At 37.5% G+C, this 19027-nt stretch overlaps 1 protein-coding gene across 2 annotated transcripts in view; it reads right to left on the bottom strand.

Moving 5' to 3' along the window:
• Positions 1-19027, bottom strand: part of enox1 (ecto-NOX disulfide-thiol exchanger 1) — a 131281-nt gene that overhangs the window by 37557 nt on the left and 74697 nt on the right. Inside the window, exons 2-5 of one of the 2 annotated variants that reach the window (XM_051906328.1) lie at positions 17156-17277; positions 11793-11930; positions 2119-2286; positions 279-485 (exon numbers count right to left, since the gene is read on the bottom strand). In XM_051906328.1, the coding sequence (XP_051762288.1) occupies positions 279-485; positions 2119-2286; positions 11793-11930; positions 17156-17165 (523 nt within the window). In that variant the 5' untranslated portion in view covers positions 17166-17277. The remainder of the gene's footprint in view (positions 1-278; positions 486-2118; positions 2287-11792; positions 11931-17155; positions 17278-19027) is intronic. The other variant, XM_051906329.1, reaches the window with a different exon arrangement.

The raw sequence follows: 19027 nt of genomic DNA, 5'->3' as shown, positions 1-19027 counted from the left end.
CATCTTGTACTTTTGACAGCTGTAGCACCACCATCAGGTCGATTGGGGCACGCCTTGGTGACGTCAAAGTTTCAAGTCTCAATGACTTACGGTTTGGTCTGCCCGATCACTTTTACAGGAGAATGCTGATCCTTGGAAATTCTAACAACTACAACAGGGTTTCAGCGCTATGCATTTAAGATGTATGCATTTACATCTATGAATAAAACAAAGACATACAGAGAGGTAGAGAAACAAAACAAAGCATTTACATGTATAAATAGAAAGCAAAGACACACCAGAGAGGTAGAGGGCCTTGTCCACCATGAACTCCTCACTAAAACGAATGTGACAGAAGTTTTTCTTGCTCTTGCGGATGGCAACAATCTCTCCACACTGGTCAAACACTTCTTTGATGATCTCCTCTGTTGCATTCTCTGGAAGCCCACCAACAAACACCGTCTTGCACCCTGGAGGCCTCTCTCTCGTGGAGGGAGGAGGAAGATCTGCAGAATCCACAAAGCGTCTTACTGCACTCAGATTGCTTGACTAAATGAGTTTAATCAAGTGAACTAATTTCACATTAACTAGCTATTTTTAATAGAAAATGGAGTCTAGTTTACATATAACAGGGTTCAGAAGTCTGAAGCCACACTGAAAAGGTCAAAATGGAATTTAAACATGGAAATGCAGTAACATGGAAATAGATTTTAGGGCTTTGAAAAAATTAAAACATTTTAACAATTGAAATATACTTTTTTCCAAGTACATAAATACATGGAAATGGAATATTTTTTAGAGCAAAAATTATTTTATTACTAATATATTACCATAACTTTTGTGAAATTGCATCTGCAAATCACCAAACATGGAGATGGTCCATTATGGTGTGGAGTAACATATCTGATATTATACAAATTACATTGACGAATTATCAGTAGTTTACTTCAATTAAAAGGTTAGTTCACCCAAAAATGAAAATAATGTCATTTATTACTCACCCTCATGCCGTTCCACACCCGTAAGACCTTCGTTAATCTTTGGAACACAAATTAAGATATTTTTGTTGAAATCCGATGGCTTAGTGAGGCCTGCATAGCCAGCAATGACATCTCCTCTCTCAAGATCCATTAATGTACTAAAAACATATTTAAATCAGTTCATGTGAGTACAGTGGTTTAATATTAATATTATAAAGCGACGAGAATATTTTTGGTGCGCCAAAAAAAACAAATAACGACTTATATAGATTTCAAAACACTGCTTCATGAAGCTTTGGAGTGTTATGAATCAGCGTGTCGAATCAGCGGTTCGGAGCGCCAAAGTCATGTGATTTCAGCAGTTTGCCGGTTTGACACGCGATCCGAATCATGATTCGACACGCTGATTCATAACGTTCCGAAGCTTAATGAAGCAGTGTTTTGAAATCGGCCATCACTATATTGTAATATATTATTTTGTTTTTTTTGGCGCACCAAAAATATTCTTGTCGCTTTATAATATTAATATTAAACCACTGTACTCACACAAACTGATTTAAATATGTTTTTAAAACATTAATGGATCTTGAGAGAGGACATGTCATTGCTCGCTATGCAGGCCTCACTGAGCTATCGGATTTAATCAGAAATATCTTAATTTGTGTTCTGAAGATGAACGAAAGTCTTATGGGTGTGGGACGGCATGAGGGCGAGTAATAAATGACATTATTTTCATTTTTGGGTGAACTAACCCTTTAACAAAGCAAGTAGTTTTATAAAGAATATGAATTTAATTGGAGTAACTGGAGTCTGTGTGGGTAAAGTTAATTATGCTTTAGGGTTCATTTCGATTTGCAGTAAGCTCTACAGATTTAACATTTCGTCTTTCTCTGATTTTCCACATTGGAGGATTTAATGAACACTGTCCTGTGGTTGCTGTGATTTCAATAACCGTAAAACGTTTGGCATAAAGTTACAGGCCTTTCAATGGAACATTTTACAGGTCATTCGAAATGGCACAGACTGTACTTTATATATTTACCATGACATCAGTAGAAGTAAATAACGGTTGGCTACATTCATCTGTGCGCCTGCTTTTATGGTGAAACCTCTAATAATTGTGCTGTGGAAAGCTGCTGTAAAACGCAGTGGCTCTTACTGGGGTTCTGCGGGAACAGCGTGCAGCTCTTGCAGTGGATGATTTCCTTAATAACGGGAAGTTCTGCTGCCACAGGATGAGGCGGGACCAGACTGATGCCAGCCATCATGGGGTTTATTGGGGTGATGATGCCTAGGTTGGGGTCAAAACCCTGTATACAGATTGAGTCTGGAGAGGGAAACAGAAAGAGTTCTAAATGCAGTCATTGATTTGGATCTGAGCACTATCACACACAAAAAAAAGCCAAAGAAATAAGAGAAAAGCTGGTGAAAGACTTCACAGAGATGAGAAAAGACCTGGTCACTGCTCTCTCCACAGACGACAAAACCCAGAAAATCTACTAAAGATTAGTTTCTCCTTCAATGAGCTTTCATCACACTAAGCTGCATAGGATCTGGGACTGGAACGCATTGGATTTATGCAGTAAACTGTGTACACTGTAAACCATGATGGAAGTCCTATACCTGCATGCACACTTTATACTGTATATGTTTGATGACAGCCTGTTTAGTGTCAAAATTTGCTGCTCTGAATGATTACTATGAATGATAACCAATCAAGAATGATTTTTTTTTCTTTTAATTGATTATATTCCATTATTCCTATTTTACATTTCATTGGATACTGATTATGAATAATACAATCATATAATTACACCAATTGATTTGTTGCATTTTATTTAAAAAGAGAGAAAAGATGCATTAGAATATATCTGAAGTATCTAGAACAAAACATGCTTGAGTGAAAGTTTAAAAGTTTCCACATTTAATTGTACTTGCATTTTCAAAGGAAACTTGAATGATGAAACCAAGAAGAAGCAGAAAATGTTTTCCTATTAAATGATTTTTGATGAGAAGGTTTTATAAAGCAGCCTGTTTAATAACAATTTTCTCCTTGTCCTGACCATGTTGAAGGTTCCAGGACACACATGAAGCTAATTATAAAACTGTTAAAGTTGAAACGCAACAGCAGCAGTTGAGTGATCTCTCACTCTGGTCAAGTTCACCAGTCATCAATGATGGTTAAAATGAAATGCATTCATTAAGACATCTGCTTCAGATCAAAGACTTTGTTTTGACTGATGAATTCAGTTGAGTAAAATGATTCCATTGGCTTGAATAAATAAAATGTAAAGGTATTTAGCTTCAGCAGTACTTCAGTAAAGTATAAATGATCAAAGATAGTATGATAATACTCAAGTGCTCAAGTACCATATACCCCTAATGTCTGCTTACTGTTATTAAAGGGATAGTTCACCCAGAAAATGAAAATTCTGTCATCCTTTACTCACCTTTAAGATGTTCCAAACCTGTATGAATTTCTTTCTTCTGTTGAACACAAAAGAAGATATTTTGAAGATTGTCAGTAACCAAACAGTTGATGGGCTCCATTGACTTCCATAGTGTGGAAAAACAAATACTATGGAAGTCAACTGGCCCATCAACTGTTTGGTTACAGACAGTCTTCAAAATATCTTCTGTTGTGTTCAACAGAAGAAAGAAATTTATACAGGTTTGGAACATCTTAAGGGAGATGATGAGATAATTATAATTTTTAGGTGAACTATCCCTTTAATGTTGTCTTTATAAACTAAGAATTAAAATAGTCACATTCCAGGATTTTTCTCCATATTGTGGACTTCAACAGGGTACAAAGGGCTCTACACGATCCCAGCCGAGGAATAAATGTCTTATCTACCGAAACGATCTGTCATTTTCTTAAAAAAAATAAAAATGATATACATTTTAACCACAAATGCTCGTCTCTGCGATGCATCACGCATTACGTAATTACGTTGGAAAGGTCACACGTGACAGGCGGAAGTACCGCGGTAGGGCGAAAAACTCCATCTCATTTTCTCCTCCAACATCAAAATCGTCCAACATCGTTGTTTTATCTTTTTTTTGGCCACTTGACTTAGTCTTTACACGTTCGCTTTGTAGACACTTGCTCTGTACTTCCGCCCACATCATGCATGACTTTTCCAACGTGATTACGTAATGCGTGCCGCATTGCAGAGCAAGTGCAAGAAGAGCATTTATGGTTAAACAGTATATCAATTTTCATTTTTTTTTAGAAAATGACAAATCGTTTCACTAGATAAGCCCCTTATTCCTCGGCTGGGATCGTGTAAAGCCCTTTGTACCCCGTTGAAGTCCACTATATGGAGAAAAATCCTTGACTGTTTTCCTCAAAAACCTTAATTTATTTTCGACTGAAGAAAGAAAGACATAAACATCTTGGATGACACGGGGGTGAGTAAATTATCAGGAAATTTTCATTCTGAAGTGAACTAATCCTTTAACACTCAAAAGTGAGAGTACTGAGAGCTTAAGTTAAAACAGAAACAATCTTGAGGTTGCAAGCTGTTTTCTCACTGTGTGTATCTAGAAGATTTGAGTGTTCCTACTACTACATTTTTATAACTGTATCAGTGGTTATGTAATTTTGGCCTCTTAACTAATAAGGTCGTATTCAGTCATTATAATTACTGTGCTGAGTCAACCACTTAAACAAGCACTCAGTAATTTGTTCTCATTAAAACAGTTTGATATACAGATAAATGAATAGTACTATTTACAATAAAATCTTTACTCACATGAGTTGAAGACTCCAGTTTAGTGACCTATAAAAGCTTTTGTTTTTTTACATGGAGCAGCTCATGTTGACATGTTGAGATCACATGGCCAGCCCAATGCGAACTAATTTTAGCTTGATAAACAGACTACTACTGGACAATTGTTTTGAACTAAATTAATGACAACTCACTGCACTTTTAAAACAGTATATAAATTGCTGAAACTTTGTATCTAAGCTGCTAGACGACTGCCATATCGGCCAACACAGCATAAACAGAAAAAATACTTCAAGTTCAATACAGAAAACACGTTGAATCTAATGAAGATGCACAAGAGGAAAGAATCATCACAAAGCTCTTTTCAGATTCATACTTCAGCAAAGCCCAGTAAATGAGAATTGGTCTCATTCATTAACATTAGTTAATGTATTAACTAACATGAACTAACAATGAGCAGTACATTTGTTATTAATCTTTGTTAATGTTAGTTAATAAAAAATATAGTTGTTCATGTTAGTTCACAGTGCATTAACTAATGTTAACAAATACAAATCTTGATTTTAATAATGTATTAGTATATGTTAAAATTAACATTAACTAAGATTAATAAAAGCTGTAGAAGTGCAGTTCATAATTAGTTCATGTTAACTAAAGTAGTTAACTAATGTTAACTAATGAAACCTTATTGTAAAGTGCACCCATTATTCAGTTCCTGAGGGCTCAGTATTTTTTAAAGTGTTGTAATATTTCAACCTTAATCAGGACAATCCTGCTTACTTTGTCCTGTAGTGACACAATACAACAGAGAACACTAAATCTCACACAAGAGAAGCTTGAACTGGAAGAAAATCTTAAATCCCTTGCTGGGGAAAGAGATGATGAAAATTACGATCCATAAATCTCATAGCGGCTGCAATCATGTGAAACGCATCAGGAGATCCATGCAAAACTCAAATCAAAATGTAAACAGGTAAATTACACACACGCCTTCACATTTATCGTTCTTTAATGTTGTTTTTCTTCAGTCAGAATGATTCAAGAGCTACTCAATCCTTTGGCTCACAGCTCTTATTTCTTTTCCAAAAACCTGCTTCAGGTTTTATTTGTCGTTATTATCTGTTTTCCATAAAAATTGGATTCACTACGAAGTCAGCAGCTTCCAAAACATTTAGTTCCTACAGGACGCAGCTGCTCATCATTTCAGAGGTGAGACGGCATTAATCAGAGCCCATCACAAACACCATTACTAAATGCAAAGCGCCAACCCCTGCAGCCCCAGGCCCTGCAGTCCAAATATATAATCCTCAAGGAAATTTGTCTCAGCTGTTTTTTACAGTCTCGCCTTTTTTGGGCTTGAAAGATTTCCAGTCATTGCTCACCACAGCTAATATGCATAATTATCCAGAGCAGCCAAAATGACAGTGAATAACTCTAGCAGCACTGAGTCACACAACAAACCTACATTTAACATTTACTGCTTAGGTTCTATTAGAACTGAAGCTATTTGTTGTGTACTTCAGGGCTGAACGATTTTTATTTTTTATTTTTATTTTTTGATAATAATTGAGATTACGACTCTTATCCACTTATAATGTTATCAAGATTTTTACATCAAAAACATCATAATTTAGGCAATTTTTTATCCTGTTTTTGAGCCTCTCTTTGAAACACTCAGTTTTGATAGGCCTGCCTCATTCAAGACATGGAAGTAAACACCCACTTCTATGATTGGGTAACAGTTTTGCATATTATAGATTTTTGCATTCCATTGCGCTATTTTTCCTATTGTTTTTATGTTTGACGTGTTTGGATGTTGCACCCGTGTCTCGCGTCTTTTGCAGCGTCTTGCGTTTAATAACTTTTTCCCCATTCCACTGCACGTGTCTCATTTTTTTCAACGCAATAACGCATTTCTGACTGAACAGCCACTTAAGGGGCCATTCACACAGAACGCGTTTTTCTATTCCAATGCGCTACTTTCCCATTGTTTTTCTATGTAAACATGCTCTTGACGGACATGCATGACCGTTACACTCGCGTCTCGCATCTTTTGCAGTGCCTCGCACATGAGTGTCGCATTTTTAAGACGCCGTGTCAAGTTAAAAGAATTTCAACTTTTACACGCAGCGCCGCTCATCAATGTCAGCTCCAAAACAGTGGACCAATCAGAAGAACTCGGAGGCGGGGCAAGCGTTGCGAGCTTCTATTTACAGTAGCAAGTTGGCATGACAACTGTTTTATTTGACGGCAACATGGCGGAGGAGGCGCTCATTATTATCTTATTTTTTTTCCATGTCAAAACTCGTATCTATCAATTCTGTTGTTTGCCTATTTCTATTATTTCTGTTATTGTCGTTATTGCATCATGTCTCAAAAGCGCTTCTCGAGACCCTCGTGTTTTACGCTGTGCTTTTTTAAAAACCATTCCTGAGCGCTGCGTTTTTAGACGCAAAGACGCGTTCTGTTTGAATGGCCCCTATGACCGTTACGATCACGTCTTTTGCAGCGCCTCGCACATGAGTGCCGCGTTTTTAAGACGCTGTGTCAAGTTAAAAGAATTTCAACTTTTACACACAGTGCCGCTCATCAATGTCAGTGCACCAATCAGAGGAACTCGGAGGCGGGGTAAGCGTTGCAAGCTTCTGTTTACAGTAGCAAGTTGGCATGGCAACTGTTTTATTTGATGGCAATATGGTGGAGGAGGCCATAGCCAGTGGATTATTTTCTTTTTTTCTATGTCAAAAATCGTATCTATCTATTCTGCTGTTTGCCTATTTCTATTATTTCTGTTATTGCTGTTATTGCATCATGTCTCAAAAGCCATCTCGAGACCCTCGCGTTCTGTGCTGCGATTTTTTAAAACCATTCCTGCGTTTTTAGACGCAAAGACGCGTTCTGTATGAACAGCCCCTAATGCTAAATGTGGCACAGAAGCGCTTCTGAAGTGGCATTTAGGTGTCTTTACACAGACTTTTTAATGCTGCTCAGAGGTGGCATAAATGCTTTACACAGCAATTTCAACTGTATACTTTGACACTAGGCACTGAGGTGGGTCAGAGCAGGCATAGTTTGGTCTGGCTTTTATGCAGCATTATGTCTTTACACAGAATTTTGAGCAGGCACAGAGCAGTGTAAAGAGGCCTTAAGACTAGTGATGTGTTCTACGTTCATAGAGCGTCACATGAGAGCAGTTAATCAGGCATGCCATCATGAGGTTGGATCATTTTCTTCTCTTAACGGTTATCATTGCTGTATTGTCAACATGTCTAATTGTGACGTTTGCTAATATTTTTATTCAAAATCACGATTTCTCGATTTAAAATCGAGGCAAAACATTAAATTCGAATTAATCAGAAAAATCACCCAGCCTGACTTCTGATGCTGCAAAATGTCAACCAAAATGTCAATATAAGATCTTGACCAAAAACCGATGCACCTCTTGGTGGATATAACATCACAATATGTGATGTTATGTGAAGTTATGAGAAGAATATGTGAATAGGTGCATCAGTTTTTGGTCAAGATCTTGTATTGACAATGCAAGAGGTGAGCACTCTGTAAAGTCTACTCCAGCACATCCCAAAGACTTTCAATGAAATTAAAGTCTGGACTCAGAGGTGCCAATTCATGTGTGAAAATGATTCTTCATGCTCCCTCCCAACCATTCTTTCATAGTTTGAGCCTGATGAATCTTGGCTTTGTCATGGAATATGGCCATGACGTGTCTTCCTACATGGTTAAGAAATAAAAGGCTACACTCAATAAGGGTTAGAAGAACTGTTGCCAAACATATAACATGCTAGAAACATAATAATCACTGCAATAATGATCCAGTCATAGACTCTTGAGGATTTGCCATTTAACCAAAAACAGTGGCTTTTTAATTTTGGCCAGTGTGTATAATAATATAATTAATATAATATAATATAATATAATATTACTTTTCTGGCCAAATGACAATCAATTTACAATAAATGCATAAACATTGTCATGTACTGTATAACGTAATTTTTTCTGAGATTTGAACACAAGCTTTACCCTTGTTGGTTGTATTCTCATACATCTTTCTAGGTTCTAGTGTTTCCATAAACAGCATTCAGGAAGATGTTTCTTTGTCAATACAGTGCAGTAGTTAAATAGGTCATCGTGACTGCACGCGACTGTTTCTGGTGGAGCCTGATTTGGGTTTTATTCTTCCTTTCTTTCTTCTTCTTCTAAGCCACTTAAAGCAGCCTTGGTGAATCTTGTGTAAATCTATGCATTCATACATTCAGGGCTTACATTCTGAACCCAAATCTCCCAGCATGCTCAGTATAAAACTCTCACAATGGAGCCGCAACAAAAGCAACTCCTAACTGCGGGAAAATCGTCTATATTTAGAGTTGTATTCATTGTTGTGCCTCACCAATCTAGCGGGATAAAACCATCTGAAAAAAAATGTTCTGACAAAGCATGTCTTCTAATGAGCTGGTGCAAATAAACATTTATAATCAATAGAAAATGTGCTGAAATGCTGAGAATGAAACTGCCTGCGAAAAATGTGCAAGTGGGCATCTGCTCTGTGAGCAGCAAATTTATGAGCAGATATGGGACAAAATAGAAGCTGTGTGTATGTGTGTGTCATAAGCAGTATGTGTGATGTTGAAGTGTGCCTGGAAACATGCTGAGGGAAATTAAAACAAAGACTCAGAGGTTATTTCAGCATAATCTGTTATATTCAACAGAAACCAGGCAAATCTTTTCCAATCATTCCTTTGAAGCTGGAATTTCTGTCAGCATCATAATAGTTCTTCTGAATCCAGAGACTTTCTAGCCTGTTTGTTCTCAAAGGCCAGCATATGTGCTATGTGACAAAATCCTCTTTCAGGTATCTAGAGGCAAATCGCTGGAAGCCTAAATGTACTACATGTGTGTATATGAAAGAAACACAGAAAGAAAGTGGATACCGTATATAAAATCCTCATGTGAATTGCTGAAAGTGTTTCTTTCAGCTGTAACGTATTACCAAAGGCTTTAGCTCGGAAGCTGAGGATAATAGTTTTAATATTCATTCTTAGATGATTTCTGAAATCACCCAAGAAAAAAAGAAAAAAAACCTATATGCAATTTAAATGACTTGTGCCTTCCCATATTCTCATAAATAATCATGATTTGAAATATCAGCTCATGCATTTTAATCTGAGCCTAATTTGCCTCAATCCACAGCTTCCCTAGCGTGATAATAATTATAATAGGATCCAAACCAAGGAGAGAATTTATTTGTCTCAAAAAGTGTCTTGAGTGGGGAATCGTTAACAAAAAAAGTAGCAACGCTACGAACTTAAGTTTTATATGGTTGAAAATGTAGTTTTTCCAGTAATAAGCTATATTTACATTTATAACAAGGGCAATTAAAGTTATCAAAAGTGACAGTAAAGACATTTATAATGTTACAAAAGATTATTATTAAACACCAAGCCGACGCCGACGAACTAGTGGCGACAAAAGCAGACTGCGGATTTGGCTCATGTCGGCAGCGTCTGGGTCCAAAGTCGCCCTGACACACCAAACCGACGCTTGACACCCGACGGCCAAGTAGCACGTCCGCTCTGCGCCTGCGTAAGAAGAAATGCCTCTCCGTACCAGCAGGTGGCAGTAGCTGAACAGCCAATCAGAATGATCAGATGGCCCGACTGACCGACAAGCTCCGACGCCGATTCAACATGTCGAATCGGCCGGAAAAAAGCCGACGTGGACCAACGACGAACAAAAACTGTCTTGGTGTGTTCTGGACTTTAGAATGATTTCTGAAGGATCATGTGGCACTGAAGACTGGAGCAATGAATGCTGAAAATTCAGTTTTGCATCACAGAAATAAATTACATTTTAAAATATATTAAAATAGAAAACATTCATTTTAAATTGTAATATTATTTCACAATATTACTGTTTTTTTTTGTTTTTTGTGTTTTTGATCAAATAAATGCAGCCTTGGTGAGCATAAGAGGCTTCTTTCAAAAACATTAAATAATCTTACTAAACTTTTGAATGGTAGTGTACTTTTTGTTTGTTTGTTTTTTTGCTGTTTTTAATTTCACATTTGTATTGTGAGCAAATGAGGAGAGGAATAATCAAAAACATGTTCAGTTTATTCTAGAGAATCGGTTCATTCAGACAGTTTAAGATCGTAAATGTACCAAACATATCCGAGTATCCCCCTTTTCAGTTATTTGCTGATGTTCATTACTATTTGTATACAGTATGTAGTATTATGTATCTTTTAGTATTGTAGTTTTTTATTTTTTTTTATTTAAATAGAATAAACACTGTCATCCTAACAGAGATCAAATAATAAGTCATATCACTGCATAATATTTAGATATAAAAATATTGACCACTTTAATAGTTTCATTGTATTTGGCTAGCAGCTTTTGGTGATACTAACAACTTCTTTAAAAGAGTACTGTAGCTTGACTGTAGTTGAACTACTTCCACTCCCACTCATGAGTGCTGTCAAAGCAAGAGAGGTGAATTGCCAGTGTATGGAGAAAACAAACTTTCAAGCACTTCATTAGTTTACTCACTGCATCCACAGCATGTTTGTGATAAAATCCATAAACGCTTCTGATTATAAGAGACATTGTTTGTATGTGTGTGTGTGTAACTGGCATTTACAAAAGCAGCAGGCCTGTTATGAAGACTGATTGCAGATGGCTGCTGATGATCAGCAATGAAGAGAGCTGTCCAGCTCTCGGACAATCTCTACAAAGCTTCAGTGGAGACCAGCACTCAGAGCTTAAGGCAAGAAAGCGGTAGGTACCACCGTCACGCCAGGCCGTGAGCTTTTCAGATCCACAACAATCCAGCATCTCAGCCGAAGAATAAAGCTCAACAAACTGTAACATGCTTCAATGTAAAATCCAATATGTAGTGTTGCTTCTAAAGGTCACATATTTGGCAGGGGAGGCTAGTGCCTGTGCAGCTTGCCAGAGGGGGAATATGGGAACCCCGGTTTAATATCTGTCTTTTATTCCCCCTGCCGTGAAAGGGAAGAGCAGAGAGAGCTGTGGATGAAACACAAGGATTAGCACACTGGAGGGAGAGCGCAAGGCTTTACCTGATACCAGCTGCTGCCCGGCTAAGCCCATCGGCACAATGCCCAGGTTGTTCATGGCGGTGGCCCAGGCACTGGGATCGGCCACGGGAACGTTGATGTGGCTCTGCTCGGTTCCCAAACTGCCGATGCCGTCTGCTGCTGCAAAAGACAATACAGTTTATTAGGCTACGTTCACACTGTCAGTTTTAGAGATTGACAACTGGCCAACCAACTAAATGCGGGTGGATTTCAGCAGTGTCGTGTAACACAGTCACTCCTACTAGCCACTTTGGCAGGTTGAATTTTATTTATAATATATGCATATACAAAAATATCGATGTTTCGATACATATCAATACTGACATATCTGAAGCACTTCCAATACTCATTTTCCACAGAATAGATACACGATACCAGCTGCGCTTTCTCTCTCTCATCTCTCTGACAGCGAGTTGACACACAAACACGCCTCCCCTCACTCACTCATTTCATTTGGTGAATATTCGGGTGAATATTGTTGACAGGGCTTGAATTTTGGCGTGGGATTGCGCATATTGCACATAATTTTACTAATTCCAGCAGATTTTGTGCTCACACCCAAAGTGCGCACACATAAAGCCACCTCACAGTACTCAGTTGAGTTTTTTTTTTTTTTTGCTGATTATTGTGCTTAAACAGTAAAATACAGAAAAAATGTCATAATGCTGGTCTTGGTGAGTTTTCACATAAACACAGTCAGTTATGTTTTAAGTGAACATAAACAGTTGAGAAAGAAACAAATGTGTAGCATTATAATACAAACCCGATTCCAAAAAAGTTGGGACACTGTACAAATTGTGAATAAAAAAGGAATGCAATAATTTACAAATCTCATAAACTTATATTTTATTCACAATAGAATATAGATAACATATCAAATGTTGAAAGTGAGACATTTTGAAATGTCATGCCAAATATTGGTTCATTTTGGATTTCATGAGAGCTACACATTCCAATAAAGTTGGGACAGGTAGCAATAAGAGGCCAGAAAAGTTAAATGTACATATAAGGAACAGCTGGAGGACCAATTTGCAACTTATTAGGTCAATTGGCAACATGATTGGGTATAAAAAGAGCCTCTCAGAGTGGCAGTGTCTCTCAGAAGTCAAGATGGGCAGAGAATCACCAATTCCCCCAATGCTGCGGCAAAAAATAGTGGAGCAATATCAGAAAGGAGTTTCTCAGAGAAAAATTGCAAAGAGTCTGAAGTTATCATCATCTACAGTGCATAATATCATCCAAAGATTCAGAGAATCTGGAACAATCTCTGTGCGTAAGGGTCAAGGCTGGAAAACCTTACTGGATGCCCGTGATCTTCGGGCCCTTAGACGGCACTGCATCACATACAGGAATGCTACTGTAATGGAAATCACAACATGGGCTCAGGAATACTTCCAGAAAACATTGTCGGTGAACACAATCCACCGTGCCATTCGCCGTTGCCGGCTAAAACTCTATAGGTCAAAAAAGAAGCCATATCTAAACATGATCCAGAAGCGCAGGCGGTTTTTCTGGGCCAAGGCTCATTTAAAATGGACTGTGGCAAAGTGAAAAACTGTTCTGTGGTCAGACGAATCAAAATTTGAAGTTCTTTTTGGAAAACTGGGACGCCATGTCATCCGGACTAAAGAGGACAAGGACAACCCAAGTTGTTATCAGCGCTCAGTTCAGAAGCCAAAAAACATTTGCCGCATCATAAAGAGGAAGATGCGACAAAGAAGACCTAAGACAGTTGAGCAACTAGAAGCCTGTATTAGACAAGAATGGGACAACATTCCTATTCCTAAACTTGAGCAACTTGTCTCCTCAGTCCCCAGACGTTTGCAGACTGTTATATAAAGAAGAGGGGATGCCACACAGTGGTAAACATGGCCTTGTCCCAACTTTTTTGAGATGTGTTGATGCCATGAGATTTAAAATCAACTTATTTTTCCCTTAAAATTATAAATTTTCTCAGTTTATACATTTGATATGTCATCTATGTTGTATTCTGAATAAAATATTGAAATTTGAAACTTCCACATCATTGCATTCCTTTTTTATTCACAATTTGTACAGTGTCCCAACTTTTTTGGAATCGGGTTTGTAGATCTGTGCGTCAGTTCTTAAAGTGACAGCAGCCTAATATACCTGCTGCCAAATTATGAGACAATATTAAAAATATCTAAATTACAGTTTTTTTTCCCTATGGTATCAATGTCAAAATTGTGGCCAGTGAAAATGGCTCACTTTGGAAAACCACTAGCCAAAGTGGCTGGTGAGCAAAAAAGTTAATGTCAAGCCCTGCTTACAAGTACGAGTCTCGAAATGTCCTGTTCACACAACAACATAGAGTAGAGTCTCGAATACTGTCTGTATGAAAGTTCAACGAGAGTCAAGCCCATATTCTCTTAACAGAAACCATAGTGTCAGTTACCATAGTAATATACTCGCTCTAGGTTACTTGAGGGATTACTTGTTTTTTGTGTCACTCGCACAAATAAAAACATGCGCGATGAGGAGTGTCTTCACGCACATCATCAACAACAACAAAAACATTTCGTCCTCGCTTACTTTTCTCCAAGCTATCTCCTTTTTTGTCTGGTCTCTGTATGAATGAGAAGTTGTGTCATAAATTTCGGGGTGCCCGCAGAAGGCTACAATAGTGCTCTCCTCCATTTTCTGATATAACCAGACATGTCAGTAAGCTCTTCGCTGATTGGCTTGTGTGACAACGCGTCATGCAAATTTCCCGCTCTTTTTAAAATTGTGCGGAAGACGCGATTGAGGCGAATATTGTGTGTTCACTGCAATTGTGTTGCCCAAATCGTGTCATTCGCATTGCTAAATGTAATCTACTCAGGCAAATAATAAAAATTTGCTTTTGCTGTGCACACACCATTAGTCAAAATGACAAGTACCTTCCAATCACACACTGGTTCAACAGCTGCATTTACTATATGTGTTCATCTGAGCATAACCGGACTGCTATGCTTGACATCAGGGGCTGCTTGCACTAGTTGTACACACATTAGATCTTACTTTAGTTCAATTAAAGTTGAGAAAGGCCCAGTCTAAATGTTACCTATCTGCCCAGACAATCACAACTTACACTGTTTCAGTGTATTACTGTATATGCTTTATTCTCCATCGATAAAATCCATTGGTATGAACATTTCCTTTGCTATTTTACAATAAAAACAACAACATTATATAATAAATAATGTTAGTATTGCCACAACAGTGTATAGCCTAAGCTTATATAGACAGAAACAAAAGATTATGTAAATAAGTAGGCCAAAGTCCACAATGTCCAAGCTGGCTTTGTCATTTAAATGTGTAACAAAAACAAATACTCTATTCGTAAATAATTTTATGTCATAACTTAATCAATAGAGAAAATGGACAATGCCCACACCGCACAGATTTCAATAGAGATTGGTGTTTGCTAAGCTAATAGCACATTACTCTGAATATGCTAGCATGTACATAATTAGGGGTCAAGCACTGAAGGTGTGTAGGCACCTATTGTAATCGTTGGCGTTCTTTTTTTTCTTCTTCTTCTTCTTCTTCCGCTCTGGAAGTCTATGGCAGCCCATAGAACCGTATGAAAGTTGTGAAATTTGGCACACTGATAGAGGGCATTCTGAAATGTGTGTGTAGCAAATTTGGAGTCTCTAACTCAATCCCTATAGCGCCATCAGCTGTCCAAATTTAACTCATGTTTATGCTAATAACTTTTGAACCATAAGGGCTAGAAACAAAATTCTGTTTTCTTCTGATTCCCTGGCTCAAGCCAATTCGACGTCATTTTCCATCATAAAAATTTTCCTGCCATTTCCTGATTTGTCCTAAAAACCTACTTTTTCGAACTCCTCCTAGGCTGTTACTCCGATTTTTGTAATGGTACATCAATACATTCATATAATACAGCATTTTATATCATAATACTGTATTGTAGTTAATGGCAATTTCATGTTTTTTTCAATTATAGCGCCACTAAGAGGCACAATCCCACCAATTTTTTTAATGTGTCCTCAGGGTGACCCCATACATGTGTGTGTCAAATTTGGTGCAAATATCTCATTTCGTTTTGGAGTTATAGACATTTATATGTATGAGATCATAAAAAATGACCCATGGACGACTTTGTTTAGATTTTTTTGCCACTTCCTATCAAAATTTTGACATTTGGGCTTTAACATCTAGTTAACCAGCTTAGGTTCCGTGTTTCCTATGCTGGTTTCGTCTCGATCGGACTAACGGTTTCGAAGATATTCGCAATCGTTTTTTAAGCGCTAAATCACCATGCCGCACAAACCGTGAAAATATGTCAACCAGATCAAAAGTTATAAGCATATGAAAAAAAAATCTCTACTAGGTGGCGCTGGTCCGAAACTTCTCAGGCTCCTTCAGGGCATTGTGCTGATGACCCATACCGAGTTTCGTAACGATACAACGATACGGTAAAATGTTATGGATTTCGTGTTGATAGACGAAACCATATTCATATACCACAGCAACGAAGTAGAGGCTTGATGCCAAAAGGACTCTCGGGGCTGTATCTCTGCAATGCTTTGATATATTGACACCAAACTTTGCAAGTGTCATTGTCACCTCACTCTGACCATACTGCATTGATTTGGTCACAGCGCCACCTATTGTTCAAAAGTGATAAACCAGTAAATCCTTATTATTAACTGTATTTTTCAGCTATTTTGCCTAAAATTATCTTAATAGGTCTTTAATTGCTCACTGCTGCAGATGCTCACAGCCATGTTGGCTGGCTTGTTGTGCCTTGTTTGTGCTTGGCCCCATAAATGCTGCTTGCAGCTTTAATTTTTATTAGATTTAACTATTTTTGTTTCAAACTGTTTATGTTGCAGTACTTAATTTATTAATGTTAAAAACAGCTAAAAACAGCTTAATATTTATGTGGATATTGTAATGCATTTTTTTCAGGATTCTTTGATGAATAGAAAGTTTAAAAGAACAGTATTTGAAATAGAAACTTTTGTAACAATAGAAATGTCTTTATTGTCACTTTTGATCAATTTAATGCATCCTTGCATAAAACTATAAATTTCTTTTTTTTTTTTTTAAATGTACTGACTTATTTTTTCACTGAGCTCAATGCAATGCATAATGGGATTGCATTTTCCACAATGGCCACATGCGAGGATGCCCTAAAATTTGCTGTAACGAGGTATCTCAGAGGACAGCGTAATCATCCTGCCTACGTTTGGAACAGTTTTCACATCATTAACACGCTTAAAATGCTGCCCACGTAGGCAGCTCACTAGGTTTTGGAAGCATGTGTGGTTTGACTGGTCTGCTAAACAGGGCAAGTACTGGAGGTTAGTTACCGCTCGCCATGGCCGGTCGTCAGTGTTTGTTTCTCTGGGTGCCACTGCTGTCACCTGAGCCCTTGCTCTTCCAAGACAGCTGGCTGGGGAGAATGGGGCACTCAGGAACTCATAACAGGAACCTGCAGACACACAAACCACACAACCATGTGAGAACTGAGATGCCATTCAGTAGTGCTGGGATTCGTTTCCAAAAAGTATTGATTCCGAGGTGATGGGAGTCAAAAATTGATTCCATCAAAGAGAATCGACTCCTCTTTAATTGCTTTTTTTTTGTTATTTAATAGAGCTATCATTTTTTTGCCTCTCAATCGCTCACTATAGTGATGTGATGTCTGATTCATTTTCTCGAGTCGGTTCTTTCAGAGGGTTAAAAACAATAATAATAATAATAATAATAATAATAATAATAAAAGATTGCAGCCATTCTTTTATGTCAGTGCGTAATGATATCACTATTATGTAATAACTCGGTGTCATTGTTATGTCACGCTGAAACATTCAAATAAAGCTATAAACACATTGCTGATTTACCTTTTGTTCACTTAAATTAATAAGGTTTGTCACCGTTTCATTCCGTGATCCTGCATGTAGAATAGCATATGATTGACAAATATAGATTAGCCTATCTTGGACAAGTTTGTTACATTAAAGTTTTGTACCTAAAACACACAATACAGACATTTATGCACAAACACGGATTTGTTCTATGTTCTAAGTATATAAAAAGTATAAACTAATCTTATAAAGTCCATAATTTAGTTTAAAGAGGACAGATTATGCCCCTTTTTAAGTCTCTGGTGTCCCAGAATGTGACATTGCAGTTCCTCATCATCAAGAAAGTTTATTATCTGCATGCGTTATAAAGCCATATCAGTCTAAACTACTGATATATGGTATTTTCTGAGTGCACACATCCAAAGCACGCGCACAGAAAGCTGGCTGTCAGACGGCGCGTCCTGTGAGTATTAAACTAAGTTCTCTTTCACATGTTATTGTGCTTAAACTGTCAAAAACACACAAAGTTTACATAAAAACAGTCAGTTATGTCTGTGAACGTAAACAGCAAGTAAAGAGTGTGTATATTAAATCTGTGTATTAGAATGAAAGCAGCATAATATACAGTACCTACTGCTGTATATGCAGTTAATATGAATCAAACAACAAAAGAAAAACAGAAAATCACTCACTCCTCTTGACTGAATAACTTAGTAGCTTTAAAGGGTTAGTTCACCCAAAAATAAAAATAATGTCATTTATTACTCACCCTCATGCCGTTCCACACCTGTAAGACCTTCGTTAATCTTCGGAACGCAAATTAAGATATTTTTGTTGAAATCCGATGGCTCAGTAATAATATATATTATAAAGTGACGAGAATATTTTTGGTGCGCCAAAAAACAAAATGACGACTTCTATAGTGATGGCCAATTTCAAAACACTGCTTCATGAAGCTTCGGAGCGTTATGAATCAGCGTGTCGAATCAGCAGTTCAGAGCTCCAAAGTCACGTGAATCATGATTCGATACGCTGATTCATAACGCTGCGAAGCTTCATGAAGCAGTTTTTTTAAATTGGCCATCACTATATAAGTCATTATTTTGTTTTTTTGGCGCACCAAAAATATTCTCGTCGCTTTATAATATTAATATTGAACCACTGTACTCACATGAACTGATTTAAATATTAGTACATTAATGGATCTTAATAGTTTTTAGTACATTAATGGATCTTGAGAGTGGAAATGTCATTGCTGCCTATGCAGGCCTCACTGAGCCATCGGATTTCAACAAAAATATCTTAATTTGTGTTCCGAAGATTAACGAAGGTCTTACGGGTGTAGAACGGCATGAGGGTGAGTAATAAATGACA

Source organism: Ctenopharyngodon idella, chromosome 9, assembly GCF_019924925.1.
Source record: "Ctenopharyngodon idella isolate HZGC_01 chromosome 9, HZGC01, whole genome shotgun sequence".
Lineage (NCBI taxonomy): Eukaryota > Metazoa > Chordata > Actinopteri > Cypriniformes > Xenocyprididae > Ctenopharyngodon > Ctenopharyngodon idella.
Note: the sequence above shows the minus strand (reverse complement) of the source record. Positions and strands in the feature narration are given on the sequence as shown.